This window comes from Heloderma suspectum, chromosome 3 (genome assembly GCF_057233095.1).
Source record: "Heloderma suspectum isolate Gila_16-S chromosome 3, 16-S_ref, whole genome shotgun sequence".
NCBI lineage: Eukaryota > Metazoa > Chordata > Lepidosauria > Squamata > Helodermatidae > Heloderma > Heloderma suspectum.
The window spans coordinates 62,950,816-62,971,367 of record NC_139460.1 but is presented as its reverse complement, the minus strand read 5'-3'; the positions used below and the strand labels follow the sequence as shown (position 1 = coordinate 62,971,367).

Below are 20,552 nucleotides of genomic sequence, written 5' to 3'. Positions count from 1 at the left end.
GTGAGTGAGGACTTTGAAGTGCTCTTGTAGGGGATCCTGGGTCACACGGATCCCACTAAAGGGCACCAGATGAATGGCACAGAAAATATTGGACAAGAGACATTCATGCAGTTAGGCTGGCATTTCCTTCCCCAGTGATCCTGTGATTTAGTTCCAGCTGCTTCTTCCTCTCTGTACCTGCTTTGACTGGAAAATGGTACATGAGGTCTGTAGTTGCAGATGTGCCAAACAAACCGTGTATCTTGGAGGTTCTTGGACTGTGTTAGAGAAAATCATAAGGATAGTACGGTTGGGCCTATTTTAAAGTATATTTCACTACCATTGTGATAATGGCACTGGAAGTAAACCTGGTCTGAAACTATGGGCAGCCTCTGCTAATTGGTGTAGACAGTACTGAGCTAGATGGTCTAGTGGTCTGACTGTATGAAGCAGCTTCCTGTGTTCCACTGACTTGCCCCTCATGTCCATTGCCTTTCCTGTGTGGCCGGTGCTTCTGCAATATTCCAGTCCAGTCTCAATGCTGCCGTAGGTGGTAAGGCAATATGGTGGCTGGGAGTTCCATTAGCAGACAGTGGAAGCAACTGAGGTGCTTCAGCCTAATGGCTGATCAGAGAGGTTAAGAGGAGTGATGTGATTCATGGCTGACCAGCTGAAGAACATACTCTAAGCCAGCTTTCCTTGTTTGTTTGTCCTGTCACTATGCCTTGCAAATTCTTTATAGTTGCAGTAGACATACCATGAGGAGGCAACTTGGTGCCCTCCAGATGTTTTGAACTATGACTCCCTAATTAATTGGCCATGCTGACTGGGGCTGATGAGAGATGTAGTCCAAAACATCCGGAGGGTCCTAACCCATGAAATACACAGAAACTGAAATACTGCAAATGTCTTGACAAATGTCCACTGCAGCCCACCTGTTAGCAGTTTCCATTTTAGACAAAATCAGGACCCAAAGTACTTTAAAGTTTACTTTAATGAAGAAACAGATCATGGTGTAGAAAACAAGGCACTGACTTCCTTTCTGCTTCAGTACAGTATATTAAGGATAATGGGCTTAATGAAAGTTTAAACATAAAATTTTAAATTATTATTTAAACCCAGGTCCCAATTATTCATATGGGATCTGTGTCTACCAGCTGGATGTCATCTTTTCCATTGACTGTGAGAATACATTTGTCTGTCTGTGAAGACTTGATGCATTTTCTGGCTTTGCTAGCTTAGCACTGAGCACAGAAAGACTGCTGAGAACTGTCTGCTTGCAAACATATGCTTATGGAGGATCTGTGTTGTGTTGCAATCTTCTTTGGCTGATGTCCAATTTGGACAGGTCTCTTCTGAAAGGCTGCCTTGAGCATCCCTCCAGATCCTTGTTTGGAGCCAAATCTGCTGTCTTTAACTTCAGCTCTTTAAACTTCCACTTAAAGAGGCTTTTTATTGTTGGAATTGACTTGGTCTTTAGATACACTCATAGTAAATTGCATTTACTCTGAGATTCTACAGCTTCTTGGAGCCTGTACAGCTCTAGTCCAAATAGCACTGATGGGCAATAACTCAAACATAGCCATACTTTCATCATTGTGCTAATCAGTGCTCCAGAGTTTTGAGGCTTCCAGGCAAAATGTGTAGGAAGACTAATACAGTCTCTTTACCCTCACTTTTTAGTCTGGAACCCTTAACAGTTAAATAGCAGCTATTATTCTTCCATGTATAATCTTGGGTAATTAAGATTAGAGGACAAGTATAATAAAATAATACATATAATTCATGATCAGCCGGTAGGCTCAGTGGGGAGATGTATGTGCAAGTCACCCTTTCTCAGCTTACTTCCTTCATGTAGTTACTGTGAGGAAGATAAGCACTGAAAGCTGTTCATAGGCTGTTGGATCTTCTAGGCTTTAGATAAAGACTTCAGAGGCTGCGTTTACACTAAGCAAATTCAGGGGGACAGAGGCTCTGAACTACACCCTCAGGATCATTCTTCCTCACTACTTAATAATGGCTAATCATATGTACTTAAATATGTATTTTAGTACATGGTTTTCTTCTCTTGAAACTTTACCTGAAAGGGAGACTGTTGTTGTTGTTGTTATTTGTATTCTGCCCAAATGCTGGAGCTCTGGTATGTTTCATTCTGTCAAGTCTATCTGTTCCTCCTACTGCAGTGTATTGGAGAAAAATCTCATACATTTGAAGATTACGATGCTTGGCCAACTCAGAATTTAGCAGGCAGTTCCAGTAGGCTGCAGAAGAAATGGGCTGGTGGCGACAGCTTATATATATAGTGTTGTGGGGAAAATAACCTGGTTGGACATCATGAGCTTAATTGTAAACTTTTCCTTAGGCTAGAGGGAGACAGAGATTGGCTTATTTTTATTTTTTATTCCTTAAGTATGCAATCCTATGCATGTTTAGACAGAACCCCCCCCCCCTACAAAAAACCATAGTTTAAATTACCCAAAGTCCTCCACTTCGTTTAAACCAGGCAGAAGATGCTAGCAACTTCTTCCTTGTGGCCGTGCCGGAGGAGAAGGGAGGGGTGAAATGTGTGAGCCTGAAGCTCACTGTTGCTTGTTCATGTAATGCTCACCCAGGGGTGGGGAACCTCAGGCCCAGAAGCCAAATCTGTCCATCCTGGGGGCCTAATCCAGCCCTCTGGAGTTCCCAGACCCCTTGCCCCGGCCATTGATCATTTGGTGGTTTCCTGGCTGTTGTGCAGTTTTTCCCCATTCTAGAAGGTTGAAATGCCCCTCCTAAGGCTACGTTATTGACAGGAAGAGCTTTAAGCTACAGTATGCTGGTATTTTTGGTCCCGCCCTTTTGGCTTCAACCCCACCCACCACTGCAATGCAGTCTCTGAGAGTTTCTCCAAATCTGAATTCAGCCCTTGAGCTGAAAGAGGTTCCCCAACCCTGTGTTAAACCATGGGTTAATGTTATGCCTGAATTATGCCTGAGACCAGGCCAGAGAATCCATATAACTACCTAACAGCCCAATCTTAGGTTGTATACTTGGAAGAAAGTCCCATTTGAGGTTTCTCGCAGGGAAGTGTGTATAGGATTACAGTCTGCATGGGAATTTCTGGGGGATACTTGCTGATGATTTCTTGGTAGGGCTTTTTGTACCATGAAAATCTTAAGTTCCATGGAACTCATGGAAGTGTCTGTACATTTTGATTACTCTGCAGCATAGAAATAACTTGTGGGGGTTTCTTGGTTACATGGGTGTCCGCAGGAATTTCTCAAGGGGTGGTGAAGCTGTACAGCAGTTTGTGGTTGTAATTCATGTGCATAACACGCACTGCTACAACACGCCTGTTTACTTTCCTTGTGTGCGCACTTTGTTGGTTAGCGCCACATTTCGTAATATTTAGAAGCCTATACAGAGTAGCAGAAGATCCTGAGTACTGAATAGTACTAATGAAGAAGAGTGTTATATTCAAGAAGTATAATGAACTTCAACAAAACTTCATTTGGAGTGATGGATCCACACACCTAGGAACAAGAGGGGGAAAAGCCAAATGCACAAACACAGTTCTGCTGTCTCAAGAATATCATATGTTTCAACACTGCCCTAGTCATAACTTTGACAACTTCGCATGACTTATCCTAGAATAATTTCCTTCATCTTGGAAACATTGGTGAACACTCTCTAGAACAGTCTGGTAGCCACCAAACTAACCTCCAAAGGCCCAAGTGAGCCTATACACTTTGTAGACGTACAGTAAATGTGTTGAAGTACTTTGCTCCCACAGTCCACGCTGGTTGCCAATTGTTTGGCACAGTCTTTCTGCACTGGTTGCTAATAGTTTCCTGGGATCACTTCAAGGTATTGGTTTTGAAGCACTAAATGGCTTAGGGCCTAGCTATCTGAGAGGCTGCCTATCTTTGGTATGAACAGGACACTTCTTTTGGATTATTCAACACTTTGTGTATATTACTGCCTCGCTCTTTGATATAATGCCAGCATTTCATACAGTATTGCTGATAAAGGGTCCTGTGTACTGACTCTTGTGATGTTCTTGATAGTCCAGGTTTCAGCTGTGGAGGTATACACATCAGCAGAACTTAGTGTGGAGAATGGGACAGAAGCAAAGCTTCAATGCACCTTTACATCCACGGAAGTGATCAGCAGTGCCGCTTCTGTTACCTGGAGCTTCCAAGGAGAGGGATCGTCAGTTACAGTATCGGTAAGAAATAATGAATGAAATGGGCCTATATTTGAATTAAGAGCCTTTGACTCAGGAGATCACACATTTTCCTGGTATTTTGTGCCTGTCTGTTCCTGCTCATTTTCACTACTGTTTTGACTCCTGCATTGGAATGACATCACACAATGCTGGTCCTCAATATTCTGCTTGTGCTCAAGGATGGTCCTTCTGTTTATGCTCTAAATGCTTTTCTGGCAAGTCTTGTTCAGGTGCAGATCGTTTGAACCAGTGCCAATTGTGCTCGGTTAGGTATTTTGTTGTGTTAGCAGGGTAGGGCACTATGAAAGAGGTATGAGAACAAATCTTGTGGTGGTGGTGGTGGTTATAGGTCTAATAGAGATCTGATAGAGAAGGAGCTGGGTTGAGTGTGGCAGGAGGAGGTCTCAGCTTGGCCTCTTGTAGCTAAACTCAGACCTCCCCTTGTGTCACTCTACAGTAGATGCTTCTTTTATCTTTTTGGGTAGCTAGAAACTAGTTTTCCCTCTCTTTCTCATGAAAATTGGCATCTTTGTAGATGGTGTGGTGGAACGCTGGGATTCAAATGTGATATGCTCTGGAGTTGGGTACTGAAGAAATTCAGCAGATGTGGTAATGCAATGGGAGAAAGTAGGTTTTTAAGACTGCATAATGTTTTGTGTTCCTGATTACAGTTCTTCTATTATTCCAATGGGAAGGGATATCCTGGGAAGACAACACAATTTAAGGACAGAAGCAGCTGGGCTGGAGACCTTAACAAGAAAGATGCATCTATTACTATAGCAAACATGCAGTTTCAAGACAATGGCACTTACACCTGCGATGTCAAGAACCCTCCAGACATAGTTGTTATACCAGGAGAAATCAAAGTCAGAGTTGTGGAGAAAGGTACAGATAATGATGGTGCGTGGAATGCCTCTGCCATGTGATGAATTATTTTGCTGAATTTGCTCTACTTAACAAAAACATTTCACTCAAAGGAGTGTTATTTTTGCTGTTCTTACATAAATTCTCTGCATCTTATTTAATTTTTTGTTCTGAAAATAAAGACAGCTTTCTATCAAATAGAGAACAAGTAAGATAAAATATAAAACTCATTCTCAGGTAAAAGCTTACGCCTGGCAACCAAGCCCAGCGAATAAAGCTTAAAGTCCTTTAGCAAGTCTCTCTGAGAAGGGAATCCATCGTAGTGGAGCAGCCAGTAAAATAAGTTCTGTACAAATGAGGCTTACAAATAGAAAATAAGATATTCTCGGCAGATAGTCCTATAGCTTTTAGCATGAATATGTATTTATCTCAGATATACCACCTTCCCTTTGTTCTGTGAATCCCGTATAAATCTCCCTTTGCTCCAGTGCTCTATAGTACAGTCTGCCAAGAGACAACAGCTATTTTACTCCTTGAGTGAAATCTACTTTGGAATGATGTTACAATCTAATAAGACTGTCACCACCAGCAGCCATTCCAGCAGGCTGAAGTGGGGGAGATGAAAGTGGGAAGTGGGGTTATTCCACCAGCCCTGCTGAAAGGCTTAATTTCCTCCCTCTTCCCTCCCCATTCCTTTTTCCTTGTATGTCTCTTTTTGGACTGCGAGTCTTGTTTTCCTAACGATATGTAAGCCACTCCACGAACCTCTTTGCCTGAGGCGTGGGATGAAAAATACTTTAACTAAATAATTCTATCAATTCTTTTAGCTTACATTTATGATCAGTGTGATTAAGGCATTGGCTGACCAAATATTGACTGACCACAGACCATTGTGCTGGCCTTCTGTACAAGAATGGGAAGAGATCCTCCTTGTATGAGCTGAATGAATTGTGTTAGCATGTGTGAAGGTGTTTGCTCTTCTTACTTTACTTGAAGTTGAGTTCTGTAGTGTATATAGGGCTGCTGAGAAGCCTCAGTTACGCAGAACATGGTGGCTCCTTTTCTCATGCAGTTGCCTATCTATTGTGCATGTGTACTTGTTTCTGACACCAGTAGCTTCGGGTACATTTCAGAGCCATGGTATACATGTGCGCCCTTGGCGCCTGTCTGATCTGGCCTGTTCTCCATAATCTGCCTGTCTGTGTCCATATTTACAATGGCATGCCCCAAGTAATGTCCTGCCTTGTGTTATCCTGCTCTCATGGTGGCGATGTTGAGCCAGCTCCTCAAATGTGATGGGTGTGCATGTAAAACTGGGCACATGCTTCATAAAATACGTAGAAGCAGGGACCCAATTGTTTCCTGATGGATGCTTCTGAGAATTTTAAAGGACATGCCCTGCCTTGCGTATTATGCATTTGCCTTTCACACTTGGCAAGAGCTTGTGTATTCTGTACCCTGCTATGGATAGAGCACAGAATGTTGAAGTGAGAATGGTAGGTGGCCTTGGGCAAGTCCATTTACTTTTCAGCCACATCTTCCTCATGGGGCTGCTGTTAGGAAAAATGAGAGGTTAACTGTGAAGTACTTTGTATGCTGAAAAGTGCTATTGAAATGTAATAATAAAAAGAATGGACACCACAGGGCATGCTCATGAGTTTCACTTTAGGTTTGGTATGTGAAAAGAGCAATGAAGATACAGAGTAGGTTCGCACAGCGCTCTAAGCCATCATGGCTGACTGCCCATGATGGGTTAGAGCGTTGTGAGAACCTGGACCATTCTTATAAGGGTGGTTTATTTTTCCCAAACAACCCAGCCTGATAACCAATAATCTGCAGTAGGGTTGTTTTATCCACGATGGGCTGGGGTGTCATGTGAACCCAGACATGGCAACCCATTGTGGGTAAAGGGCATCAGGCAGCACAGCCTCTCCAATAGTGCCCAAAAGGCAATGGGGGGCTGGCTCTCTCTCTCTCTCTCTCTCTCTCTCTCTCTCTCTCTCTTACGCACACACACACACACACACACTGCCAATACCCTTTCCCGGCTCCGATCATAATCTTGATTGTGGTTGGAGCCCTTAAAAAAAAAATAATCCCAGCCTCATTTTTGTGCCAATTTTTTTCCACACTTCCCCATCTCTACGGAATGTGCACAAATTTTTTTGGGTTTTTTTTTCTGTTAGTTTTTACAGATGCACACATGCGCAACAGTGGGAAACTGAAGGATACCAGCTTGCCCCTCCTTCAGCCCTGTATGTTGCACTTTGCAAACACGGGCGCAGTTGATGATCGCCTGTATTGCCATTCTCTCTCCCTGTAAAGCTCACTCAAGCCACATCGTTTTTGACAGCTGTCAAAACCAAGGTGGCAAGAGTAATCTTTATGGTTAAACAGGGACATGCATCTACTTTCATGGGAAGGAGCAGGGATAATGGGGCGTTGGGGTGCCAGTTAGGGGCCCCCTTAAGGGGCTAGCACACCCATAAAAGCATGGGAATCATAGAATAGAATCATAGAATAGTAGGGTTGGAAGGGGCCTACAAGGCCATCGAGTCCAACCCCCTGCTCAATGCAGGAATCCAAGTCAGAGCATCCCTGACAGATGGCTGTCCAGGCTCGTCTTGAATGCTTCCAGTGTGGGAGAGCCCACCACCTCCCTAGGTAATTGGTTCCATTGTCATAATGGAATCCCTCATTCATGAATCCCTCAGGTAAGTGTGTAATTTTACCCCCCCCCCCACAGAGGAACTTTGGGGTGCTCACCACCCTCCTTCCTATGAAAGTTGATGCCGTGTCCCTAGTTTTGGGGAAAGATCGCTGATGAGGCTTGTAGTCAAAATGAAAGCTGCTTCAGAGATCCTTGGGGGGACCCAAAATTGGGGGGGGGATCCAACCCTCTGCCATGGTCTCTATTGCCCCAAGGGTCCATGGTGGGGCATTGGAATCCCCCCTCCCCCACTGATTTTTGGTGTGAGGTGCTTTTAAATTCCAATAAAAGTCTATAGGAATCTAAAAGCGCCCCATGCCAAAAACTAGTGGGGGGCAGGGAGCTAAAATCTAACCCCCTGCCAAGGACTCTTTACACAAAAAGGGCTCCAACCATGATTAAGATTGTGATCAGAGCCGAGAAGGGGGAAGGGGGAGTTTCCGGCAGACAATATAGTTCTGCCGCCAAGTCCCCTGGGGTGCCTGGTGGAGGATTGAGTGGGAGGGAGGGGGGACAAGGAGGCAAACAAGCCATGCACTGTGGGTCGTTTGCCCGATAATCTGGCAGGTGCGCTAACAGGTGTGCCTGGCAGGTGCAAAGCAACCCACAGTACGTGGCTAGTCACTTATCAGGGGCTAGCATGTCATGTGAACTTGCTCACAGATGGTAATGCAGATGCACCTTTAATTTATGCATTTAAAATTCAAAGGGAATAAAACGCTGACCAATTTAAAAATGAAGCAAACTGAACTGAAACTTTCCTTCTCTCTTCAGGTAATTTGTATGTGTTTCCCATTGCCCTTGTGACAGGGCTATCCATTCTTGGAGTTCTGGGTTTAATTTTGCTCACCGTTCTTATTGTGTGTGTCGCGTACAGAAAGAAGAATTCTAAAAAGCATTATTCTGGGTAAGATATTCCTCTGCTAATTTCTTTAGATTGAAAGAAAGAAAGAAAGAAAGAAAGAAAGAAAGAAAGAAAGAAAGAAAGAAAGAGGCAGGCAGGCAGGCAGGCAGGCAGGCAGGCAGGCAGGCAGGCAGGCAGGCAGGCCGGCCGGCCGGCAGGCAGGCAGGCAGGCAGGCAGGCAGGCCAGAGTAAATGAACTTGAACAGGAACTATACATGTATATTTATTTAAAGTACTAAATTGACTGACTGCTGGAAACACCCCACACACCCGGACTCTTAATTTGTTAACTTCATTGTGCATATACATTGCTCCTTTTATGTGTGTACAGGGAAGAGTTTAGCACATATCTGTCCAGAGAGGCAGTCTTACTCTCTCCCTCCCCAAAATAAGGGGCTATTGCAGCTCTGAGGATGAAGGTAAATGCTGGACACTTTCCACATCTTGGAATGCAGAGTTTTATTTCAAAGTTTGGGGTGTGGCTGCCAGTGCCTTTACAACAGTCTGCTTGCCAGAGGTTTCCAACCCCAGCTTTGGGAAAACAGTCCCTCTACTATCTTCTCTGGCTTCACCATCTGCATGACTTCCTTTTGTTGTTGTTGTTGCTGCAAACATGGTACCTTCTTAATTTTACTTTGAGGAGCTTTTATTAGAATTTTTTTTTCAAGGCAGAATATAGAGCTTCTGGAATATCAAAATGTTTTGCTGGTGGGATCCTTTATGAAGTGGTGGTGGGATGTTATTTCCTTTGCTTTATCACTTAACTCCAACAGAAATGCAGCCTGTGTGCACGCTCAAAAATGGACACACATCCATTCTATGGGCTTTGTCATTTCACTACCCAACTCTTTCCAGCTTTTTGTAGATCCAGTGAATGCTATCAATAAAGCCTTCAAAAAATCCAAATTCTTGATGGGTATGTTTAATTGGCAACATCTTCCACTGTATCTTCTTTTCAGCTGGTGATTTTAGAGAGGGGTTGCAGTAGAGGTCAGCGGTAAGATTGAGTGCAGCAACGTCTGCTGTGTAAGCTCAGCTTTCAGTGTGGAAAGCCTAGTTTCCTTTCTGCATGTGCTCTTTCCATAACAGCTTGAAGGCAGCTTACACTGACCTGAACCCAAGGACCCCAAAGCCTAATACAAATAATTAACTCTGGCCAGTGTGTTATTGTTGAAAGCTACTTTGAGGGTTTGGGATAATATATTTGCACTAAATTATTCTACTGCTATAACTGTAACCCAACAATGTAAAAATGGATCATGTTGCTTTCACTGACTACACCAACTCTGTGTTTCTGCTGGTTACTAAGTGGCAAGGTGTGTGTGTGTGCGCGTGTGTGCTGTAATTACTGATAAGGGCCAAATATTTTCTTAGCCTAATTTCTAAATGAAACTAACACTAGTGATATAATGGATTGATTTGGGTGGTGGTGGGGACCCTTGCATGGCAGTATCACAACTTCTGTTCTTATTCTGACATTTTGGTTTTTTCCTTTCTGTCTTGATGTGCTGGGATCGGATCCTGCTCTTATCTTCCTCTCCTTACAGAGATCCTGATATAGACGCAAGATTGGGAATGTAACAGGGCTGGGTCTCCTCTTCCAGTCCCACTATATATCATGGTAACTAATCACATTGGTGGTTGCTCTTTGGTACTTTGTGTGTGTGTATGTGCGCGCGCGTGCGTGTGTACACATTTCTGTCTCCCTTGCTGACTACCTGGCTAACATAGCTCCATCACTTGTGCTGGAATTCTGTTTTGTAGACTGTTGGTGAAGGGGCAGCACATCTCATCCACTGCTTGAGTTTTGTTGTCTCATTTATTCAATTGTGGCAGCAATGCTACTTATCTTCAGAATTAGTACCCCATCTCTTAGCAGCACACTCATGTGCATGAATGAATGTGGGGGATTTGGACTCTGTACACTGTCGAGGGGAGAAAATCATGTTGCATTCAGTAAATAACTGAACATTCTCTATGCACAGACCGTTAATTCAGTGTTATTTTTAGATCCAGTACAAAGTTGCATGAATTCTTGGAATGAACTCCAGACATTTTATTTGTCCTTTGCCACTTCATGTGCTATGATACAATCTCAGTAAGAATGGAAGCCCATTTACTGGTACTGAAATACCTTTTTCTCAGTACTACATTTCCCTGTGTACTCCTGCATATCTCATATGTCTGCTTTTTTAAATGTTTAAATATTCCTGTTGGATAAGAGGAAATAATGGCTTGCAGGGAACTGCATTCTGCTTAATGTCATTGTCACATTGTCATGATCCATGTTTATTTGTACATGCTATGTATGTTCTGTGTAGGGGAAAAAAGATTTAGGGTAGACTTCCCCAATGCAGTGCTCTCCAGATGCATTGGACAATGCCCATCATCCCTGACCACTGACCATGCTGCCTGAGGTGATGGGAGCTGTAGTCCAAAACATTTGGAGGGCTCCATATTGGGGAAGGAGATTAATTGAGGATGGATTTTTTTTTTCCTTTTAGAGCCAAGCTAAATGTTTAGCCCAGTGGCCACATTTTGAACAGGAAAAGCCACTTCCCAGGGGACCAGGCTTGGTGAATTTGGAAAGGGGAGCTTAACTCTTTCCTTGGCCATTGTTTTCCCTTATCCAGTTCATCTCTTCCCTATTGGCTCGTCCCCCTGTATAGCTCCAAACACATATTGGGCAAACATGCATTTGAAACCCAGCAGGGAAAAGGTTAAGCGCACACATCTTGATACCACTTCACGGATACCAATTGCCTCTCCAGAAGTGGACTTTTACTGTTTAATCTACATGCAGACACATTATAATTTGGCCTTCAAGTGTGTGCGCATGTGCGTGTTAGGAGTTACAGAGGTGTTTAGACAGTGTTCAGTTTAATTTGTAAAGTCTGCTCTGTATTCCTTTTAAAACCAACAGGCAGCTATCTCTGGGATGATTCCTGCTTGTATAAGCGGAAATGAGAGAGCACCTGAGGGCATGGTTACCATATATATCAAGACTCAAGCCCTTTCCAAGCAAATTTTCCCCAAGTTTCTAATGGAATTTGGCTTCTTCTATAAATACATTAGCAGACAGGGTTCTGTATGTATACATGCAGACTGGCATTACATTTGTTAAAGGATTGAAACTTCAGAGGTCAAGACATACTCCTCAGCTTTAACTACCATGAAGACACAATACCAGTAGTCTTATTTTAGTGTTTATTTAAGGCATTTATGTACCACCCTTCATAATATTTATCCCAGGGTGGCTTCCAATGCAGAAGAAAACCAACAATAAAACAATTAAACTATTACAAAACTTCATTTTGAGTATTGAGTTTAAAATACAGCATCCTTCCAGTACTTAAAAATGGAATCATTAAAATGCCTGAGAATAAAAATGTCTTAACCTGATGCACCAATCCTGTTCTGCCTCTTGCAGAACTTACAACTATAGGTTGTAGTCTATAAAAAGGCACTAATCTTCTGCCTAGTTAGAAAGGAATTAATCTTCAACTGTGCACTTACTGTAAGTGAATTCCAGTGCTTCAGACAGATATGGCAAGAAGCTACACACCTAGATTCTGACAGGGTCACTGATATGACTGAGAATAGCAGTTGGCAAGAATGTAGTTCTTGTGAATGCTGTTGACCTCTAGCAGGGTTGCTTTCTTCCCTCCTAAGGCTATATTGGATGCATGTGAATAAGAAGAGATTTAGGAGTGTCTGCACTGAGCAGAAGTAGGGAAGACGATGTATGAGCTACCTGTCACTCACTGAGATCACCCTTTAGTTTGGCATAAGTTGCCACGTCATCCTGCCATCACTTGCCTTTGTTTTTGTTTTGTTTTTTGTTTTGTGTTTGCCTCTTGAACATTGTCCTGCAAACTCTGCTCTGCCACCTCGTCAGCTGCAGTACCTCTGAGAGCTTGGTGTCTCCAGTTAAGCAGGCTCCACGGAAGTCCCCCTCCGACACAGAGGGTCTGGTAAACAGCGTGCCCATCCGATCGCACCAGGTAAATGGCATCATGCTGCTTTGAGAACTCTAACGTGGAGACCACCAAGGTGACAGGAAAGGTGGTATCCTTGCTGAGGGGTGGGAAAGACTTAATTGTTGGAAAGGATTGCGAACGCAGAGGAACACCTGTAAAGAAAACCTCTGCTGTAATGGAAATGAATGTAAAGCACGTAGTGCTCTGGTACTTCTGAAATACACTTGTTGGCTTTGGTACTTTGGGGATATTTAAAAGATTGCATAGGGACACTAGTTAGCCTTGGTAATGAAGAGTTGCAGCAATGACTATGCCTCAGTAGCCTACCTTTATATAGCTCTTGGGTCCTAGAGGATCATCTAATATGTGTAGGCTGAGTTGTGGAAGGCTGAATGAATTGCCCCTCCTTGTAGCACAGGTTTGCGCTAGGTGGCCTTTTAGCTCCTTCCAGCCGTAATCCTGTGATCTCAGCAATGTTGATTATTTAATGTTCTGGACTCTTAAAATGACCTGTTATCAAAGCTAATACTATTTTAGCCCCTTGTGCTTTATTGTTCTCCCTTCCACTATCAGCGTTGAGCAAATATTTTTAGAAGACCATTGCGTACTAATCCACCATTTGAAAATACTAGCTTAGAGTATTGCCCCATAGGAAATGGATGCTGTTTTAGCAGATTACATGGAAATAAACTGAGGTTTTTTGGAAGTATGGACATGCCAATGACATTGGGAAAGTTGAGTGAGATGGTGAAAGAGTCAGGTTTTCTTCGTTCTTTATTGAGTCGTTTGATGTTAACTGTGGATGGAAAAATTGAAACAAGAGAATGGAAACAACTTGCTGTCTAAATTGTATTGACTTTGAAAATGTCTTGGGCTGTCAAATTTATTCAAAGCTACATGAATCAATGGAGAGTAGAGCTTCTATGGTGAGACTGAGATGCTTAAGCAAAGAAGAATTTTATAAAAATATCTCAGGGTAGACTTTCATAAAACATTTATACAATTGTCTTTGAAAATGAGAAAACAGCTAGATGACCATGTAGCTATTTCTTCGTTGTAGTTTGACATTATTACACACATTTCCACGTAGACCTAATAAAGAGATATTCTTAAGAACGGCTTCCCTTGTGTTTTAAGACACAGTCTGGTTATCCTCCTCATTTGATTGAAGCTGATTATTACAGCCTTCTAAATAAGCCCACAAGTTCCTAGTTGGCAACATTTTTATTCACCTGCTGGAAGCTGGCAGGGGAGGGACAGAGTTCCATCCCTTTTCCAGCAGCCTGCTGCATTTCTGTCCTGGGCACAAAGAGGAGACAGAACACTCTGTCCCTCTTTTGCCAGTTCATTCATCTGCATGTAATTCTTTGTTGCCTATAGCCACCTGGTGAGTGCTTAAATACAAGGGTGCATTATTAGATGCTCTTTGAAACAAACGATGATGGAAGCGGTTGATTTTCCTTGCTGCTGCTTGGACAAGCAAGTATTGGTAGTTGGGTGAAGTTGGTTCAGAGACCCTTTTTACCTGCTCTCCACAATAAGGGAGGTGTAGATTTTTGAACTTTTTAAGGGCTGCTTCCAGCTTTCCTTAAAAGGAAAAAAAGTGAGTGTGCAGTTTTCCATACATGCCTATTTCCCAGTGAAAACATGCACTTGAGTGCTCCTGTGTTCTGGGGAAGATATATGTATGTGATACTTGCACACAACCATGTATCTTATAGACTATTTCTATGTTACTATAATAGGGATATGAAAGGAGCCACAATAAACTAAGGCTAGGCAAGCTGAAAGTTATTTGGTTTTAGCTTAAACAGGAATAAACAAGAGGTTCACATACTTAATTTATTAATGTGTCTGTTTAGAGTTGATCTGTCTGAGGAATGTGGAACTGCAAGTGCTTTTGTTGTGGTGCTATTTTTAAATATATCAGACTAACCCGGTTTGCACGTCACACTGCAATTCCTGGGTTATTTAACCCAGTAATTTCTAGGGATGAATGAAGCTACGAGTGTGCTGCTTCCGTGAACACAGAAATTCTGGGTTGTTTAAACAACCCAGAGTTAACACGACAATTGCCTGTGGGCTTTTGTTGGTTTAACTCAGGGTTGTTTAACTCAAAAACAACCCAGAGTTTCTGGGTTCGCATGTCATGAAACAACCCAGGAACTGGTGTTTCTGGGTGGTTTTGATGTGCAAACTGGCCCACTGAATTGACTTTCATGCCCAGGCTTTTGCTTCTCTTTCCACTGAGACTTCCATTGTGGTCTTGTGGCATATTTTTAAAATGTAGAACTAAGCAGAATTTGTACACTATTTTTCCAGTAGTCTTCTGTTTCCGGCAGTGTTCTTGGTGTGCAGCAAATGTAGTTTTCTATAAGAATGGGGTACCAATATTGATAGAGGTTTTGAAAACGAGGAAAGAAATGGAGGAAGGCAGGGAGGGCAGTCCAGAAAAGTGTTTAACTTATTCAGGTACAATACTTTACTTTCAAGCAGGTTGAATAACAATTTGTGAACTACCTGTCCACAGTCTACTAGTATCCTACCCCCTTCCTATATATTTTGAGTCCTGAAATTGGTTAATGTTTCCTGTTGAGAAAGCAGGAAGTTTGTTGCCTGCGGTTATGTTTCAGATGGCATGCACGGAATCTGTGTCTTATTTGGTTTATTGCATCTTCAGGCTGCCTGATTACTCATCAGATTTGCTCTCACTCTTGTCCTTATCATTAAATTAATTTGAGGCATCATCTTCTCATTACTGTGCATGTCTGTCTAATGCCAAATGTCCTAGTGGCTCTCATTCTTCTCTCTTGTTGGTCTGGCTATGTTTGTATTTGTTCTATTTGAATGTGATAATTGTCAGTGTTCTCTGATTTCTAGATCTAACGCTGACTTGACTGGTTATCTGAGTTGTATATGCATAACGGATAAATTAAAAGATGGTGTCCCAGTTATGTACTGTTCCATAGAGCACTTCTGAAAGCTGAACTCCTTTACCTAGGTTTCTCTTCTGATAAGCAGATGCAATGTCAACAGTAAAACATTCTACTTATACTTTTCAAGCCACACATTCATGCATCTTTTCTTTTGAGATGCAGATACTTCTGCATACCACTCCACAATTTTGTGTGGGACATGTACATCTGGCAAAATCGGCTTATTGCTCTAATGCTGAGGTGTAGGGGTAAACAAGACACTGGAAAACTAACAAGACATCTTAAAAACAAAACACAATGTTTCCTTGCCATTGAGGAACTCTTCAGGGGGATGCTTCCAAATGAATCTTTGCAATGAGTTAAGCTATCTGTGCTAACTAAACATTATGACAATTGTATTCACAAATGCTCTAAATTCTTGCATGAGAATGTGGTGGTGATGGATCAAGTCCTGGTATGGTCCAGACAAATAGATCTCCTGTTATGTGAATCCTTTCTTCCCTCAAGCTATAATTTAATAGGAGCTACTGAAGTGTTTCTTCTTGGAAACTCAGAGGGAAATGGTTTTCTAAAGGATAGTGGTTTGATATTGAAGAAAAGACTGATCATTATCCCTTGTCTTGATTGAGTTTCAGGAATGGGTGGCATAAGCCTTTGAAGTAGTGCCTGTTGATGTGAGAGATTTGTAGCCTTGTGTAAAAGAAAAACAAATTCATTTAATAAAGCAAACAGGAAGATAGATGTGCGGAGCATGACTCATTCAGATGGCTTCTGCAAGAAGCCTTCTTAGGTCTGTTAACAGCGTTGAAAGCTACTGGTGAACTGAGCAGGTAGTGGAGGAAGTCTTCTGTGCATGATATTTCTATTTAAAAAACTTCTCTTCCTATGTCTTCTCTCTTTGTGATCAGCTGTTTTCAACCAAATCACATCTATGTGTTATTTCCGTAGTAAGCAATTCCTAGCTACCTTCTCCATCTAAAATCCTTTTTTAACTACACTGTTGATCTGCCAAACAAAATTCTACTTCAGTCTTCTCCCTAAAGAGACAGAATTTAGGGACCATCAAGCCATATAGGGACTATTCAAATAAACTCTAATTCTTGTAAATTGTCAATACAGTTTTATCACAATTGCATAATCCCAAGGAGAATTGTTCTGACTGATATGGTGAAGGAATGGTAGACCAACTAAAATTTGTGAATCTATCTTTAGGTTTGAGTTTTGCCAATAATATGTCTCCCTAAACTTTATTCTTTGTGGGCTGCATGATCTTAATATAAATGTTTATGGATTATTCTTCAGCTCCTTGCTGCTTTCTCTGTTTCGATACACCATAAATATTACTGCCATCTAGAGGAGTAGAAGGTACTAGGCAGGTATTTTTTTTTTTTACTAAAGAACTCTTCACATTATACCATCTTTGTGGACGTCTTAAGCAGAGAGACATTGAATCCCTTAAATTTAATAGTATTTCAGAAAGTGAAGATAATCAGATTGAACTGCAATTTGAAGAGCACCATTCTGAGTATTTGCTTAATTTGGTAGATGCAATTTACAATTCAAATATGCACATCTTCGTTTAGTATGTTACAGAAGGTCCCAAGAGCAATACAGCTTCATGTGAAACATCCCTACCTGATACTTGTTTCGGCCCTGGGGAACAAATTGAACCTCTTGAATAAACTGATCTAGCAGGACTGTGAATGCTTGTGTGCTCTCTTGAAATACGAATCCATTCTCTGCTGTGTGGTTGACAGCATTGTACTGCAGGCTAGAAGAGATTCCATCTACCTGAAGAATGAAATGCCAGACTTCTGTAAGAGTACACTTTCTGATAATTCTGCTTCTGCTTTATTTCAGCAGAGTGATTATTTTCAAAAGAAGTCCACTTAACTTGCACACTCTATAAGTAAATCCAGTTTAGAGACAAAATGTGTCAAAATACCATGTCTTGTCTGCTTGTGACATTCTCTGAGGTTTCATTAACTAACCTGTAGATTACTTTTGGCTTTATGCTGTTTTAGTAGATTCTACCTGCTCACTCTGTGTTTTTTTTCTGTTTTTAGGGCCCAGTAATTTATGCACAGTTAGATCACTCTGGAGGGCATTGCAGTGACAAGATCAACAAGTCAGAGTCTGTGGTCTATGCTGACATTCGGAAGAACTGAGGAAATCCCAACCTACCCAAAGCTAAACAAAAAATTCAAACTGGAATCGCTTGAAGAAAATTGACCCAGAGAACTCACATGTGGCCTTTGATGCCTAGGCTAGGACCAATGCATGTGCATACAGAGAGAAAGAGATTATATATGTATTGTGTGTAAATAATCTATTTAATCGTACAGAAATGAGACCAATGTTGCATGTTGAAATATAAGAATTCTGCTTATAAATTGCCAATATTTTTTTTGTATCTAGGTTAAGGGGAAGAAAGCAAATATTCATATTACACCTGTAGGTAATTTCTCTTAATTGTTCTATGGAAAAACTGGAAAATTCCTGGATATTCTAATAGATTTGATACTTTGTTTTTTACAGGATCTGTTACTTTTGATGACTTGGACATGAAGAGAACTGCTTCTGCATGATTCCTTTTCCTAATCTGGTGTTTCCACACTTCTTCATTTGTCTTCTCATTCCAACACCTCCTTCCCCAGATGAAAAAGCCCACACCTGGCTTCAGCTCCCAGCCTGGTCTCCTTTGGCTGAAGTAAAAGGGCATTAACTAACATTTGTCTGTCTTTAAGGCAGTCTCCCATAAACAAAATTGCTTTTATTCTCATATTCTCTCTCACTCTCTCACACACACACACACACTCGTTCATTAAGCAATTCTAATAATGCAGCATTAACAAAAGTCCCATTGACTTGACTCTTTCTCTCCATTGCTAACTATACATTCTTATGGGCCTAGTGAGGTTTTCACAATGAAGGTGAAACTTGGTTTTCTCTTTGAACAAAATTGGGTAGTCAAGTCAAGTGCTGGGTGAACTTCTTCAGTTTGATCCTAGTGTGGCTTTTCTGTAAAATTCACGTGGTCTCCTTCTAGTAAGTAGAAAAGGCTTATCCAATGTTGCATTTGCAAAATGAAACTGTTAGAATATACAGTAATCTCAGTATCTCTTTTTACTTTATTCCCATTGCGGGGCACTTCATTACAGAAGTCCTGATAGAATAGGACAACAGCAAAGTTACCACTTCAAAAGAGCAGGACGAAGATTCTGTTGTCACTAGTTCTTAGACCGCTTATAAATATATCTTCAGTCAGGAACAGCTGTAGGTTTTGGATGAGCTCTGTGCCCCTGCCTCTGTTCTTGTAATGATGCATATACAACCTCTGAATCCATTTCTCTTCTCTTTCTTCTTCTCTCCTCCACCACTCCAACCAGTGTTTCAGGCAGGCTATCTGCTGCTGCTGCTTCTTTTCAAGCACCTTCCATGTTTATTTGCTCTTACATTTGCTCAGTTTTTTTTTAATTGTAAAGTATGCAACACTTTAAAACTGTCCTGAGAGGCAGAGGTACATTTGTGATTGACACAAGGGTTGGCCAGTCAGCACTGTGCAAAGCTGGAAGAGCAGGCTTTGCCTGAGCTTGACCAGGCAGAGGGGAACTTTGTACATCTGGCTAAAATGTGGTGAGTGCACTTTCATGGTAGGCTCACTGCTAAATTGATGTATGTCTGTATGCACCCTTAATATCTTGTTCCTTAACAGGGTTTTTAAAAATAGAATAATTAAGAGGACATGTTGAGTAGTGACTCTTATGCTGTGCTAAGTTTACTGCCGTCTCCTGACTAAGTAAACTTGGATTGCAATCTTTAATCCACTTACTACGAAAGTAAGTTCCATTGAACTTGGTGGGACTTGCATTTGAGTAAACATGAATAGGGTTGCACTGTTGAGATGGAATCCAATGGTGCATGGACACCTGCCCAAATTACTTTGCCCAAACGTAAACTACTGGTAGTGCAACATCATAGCGCTTGCTGGCATGATGGATTTCCTGGGGAACCCATCGTGTCAGCAAGCGCTATTGATACTGCACTGGAGTTGGTTTACGCTAGTGTAACATCATTTGCGCAAGTGCCCTATACCACTGGATTCTTCCCTTGGTATGTACTGCAGCTTTCTTTGTTTAAGAAAATGCTGACTGTGAGTGGATACTTCATCTTGAAAAGAAAAAAGAGAATTGCAGATTTCTTCAAAATTTACATAAACTTGAGAGATACTGTCTTTATCTAAACTGTGTTGCATAGATGAGTTGCAGGTAGCAAACATTAATGCAATCAAGTCAACTTTTCTCCCTCCATTTTTGAGTATCTTAACAATGAAACTTACTTATCAGGAGTGAAGACATAATGAAAATAAGCTGAATGAGTTGGTTTCAGCTCTAAAGATGCATCTATATGGCATTTTTTTCATGCAACCTACCAGTGATTATCATACGAAGAGATGGCAAAGTCTATACCATATCCTCTGTTTTATCACCTGTCCCTCTTAGCGCTCCACTTCTGGGATGGATGTGTATGAAAATTTGTACCCCATGAAAGAGGAACAAACCTTCCTATAACTGGACTGGAGAGAATTCTTGTACTATCTCCTTTCCTGGCCATTGTTTTGATTCTCCATTAGTGGAACCTTTCTCTCCCCTTTGGCATAAATTCACCATTTAAAAAACATTGTACACATACACCCATTCATCATAGATGTTTTGGGTACTGCCTGTCTTAATCTATTTTACCAGAAATGACATTGGTTGCATCATGATCGGTCCCAAATCTCCCCTATCCTCCAGTTCACTGGCTTTTACACACTATATGTAACTTTCTTAGCACTAGTAATGGTAACAGAAGTACAACTGCACAAATCCATCATTCTCAACCCCGCCCCCGCCCCCCAAAAAGCATTAACAATGCAAGAGATGGGAGTGCACATGAATGAGAAGCAAGTGAAGATTAGTCCCAGGACAGT

The 20,552-nt window shown here is 41.6% G+C and overlaps 1 protein-coding gene across 1 annotated transcript in view; it reads left to right on the top strand.

Moving 5' to 3' along the window:
• LOC146349745 (myelin protein zero-like protein 1) overlaps positions 1-19,754 on the top strand; it is a 28,642-nt gene extending 8,888 nt beyond the window's left edge. Inside the window, exons 2-6 of the mRNA XM_084843417.1 lie at positions 4,026-4,186; positions 4,858-5,086; positions 8,535-8,667; positions 12,563-12,668; positions 17,647-19,754. Coding sequence (XP_084699543.1) covers positions 4,026-4,186; positions 4,858-5,086; positions 8,535-8,667; positions 12,563-12,668; positions 17,647-17,748 — 731 coding nt within the window. The 3' untranslated portion in view covers positions 17,749-19,754. The remainder of the gene's footprint in view (positions 1-4,025; positions 4,187-4,857; positions 5,087-8,534; positions 8,668-12,562; positions 12,669-17,646) is intronic.
• Positions 19,755-20,552: the final 798 nt, after the last annotated feature.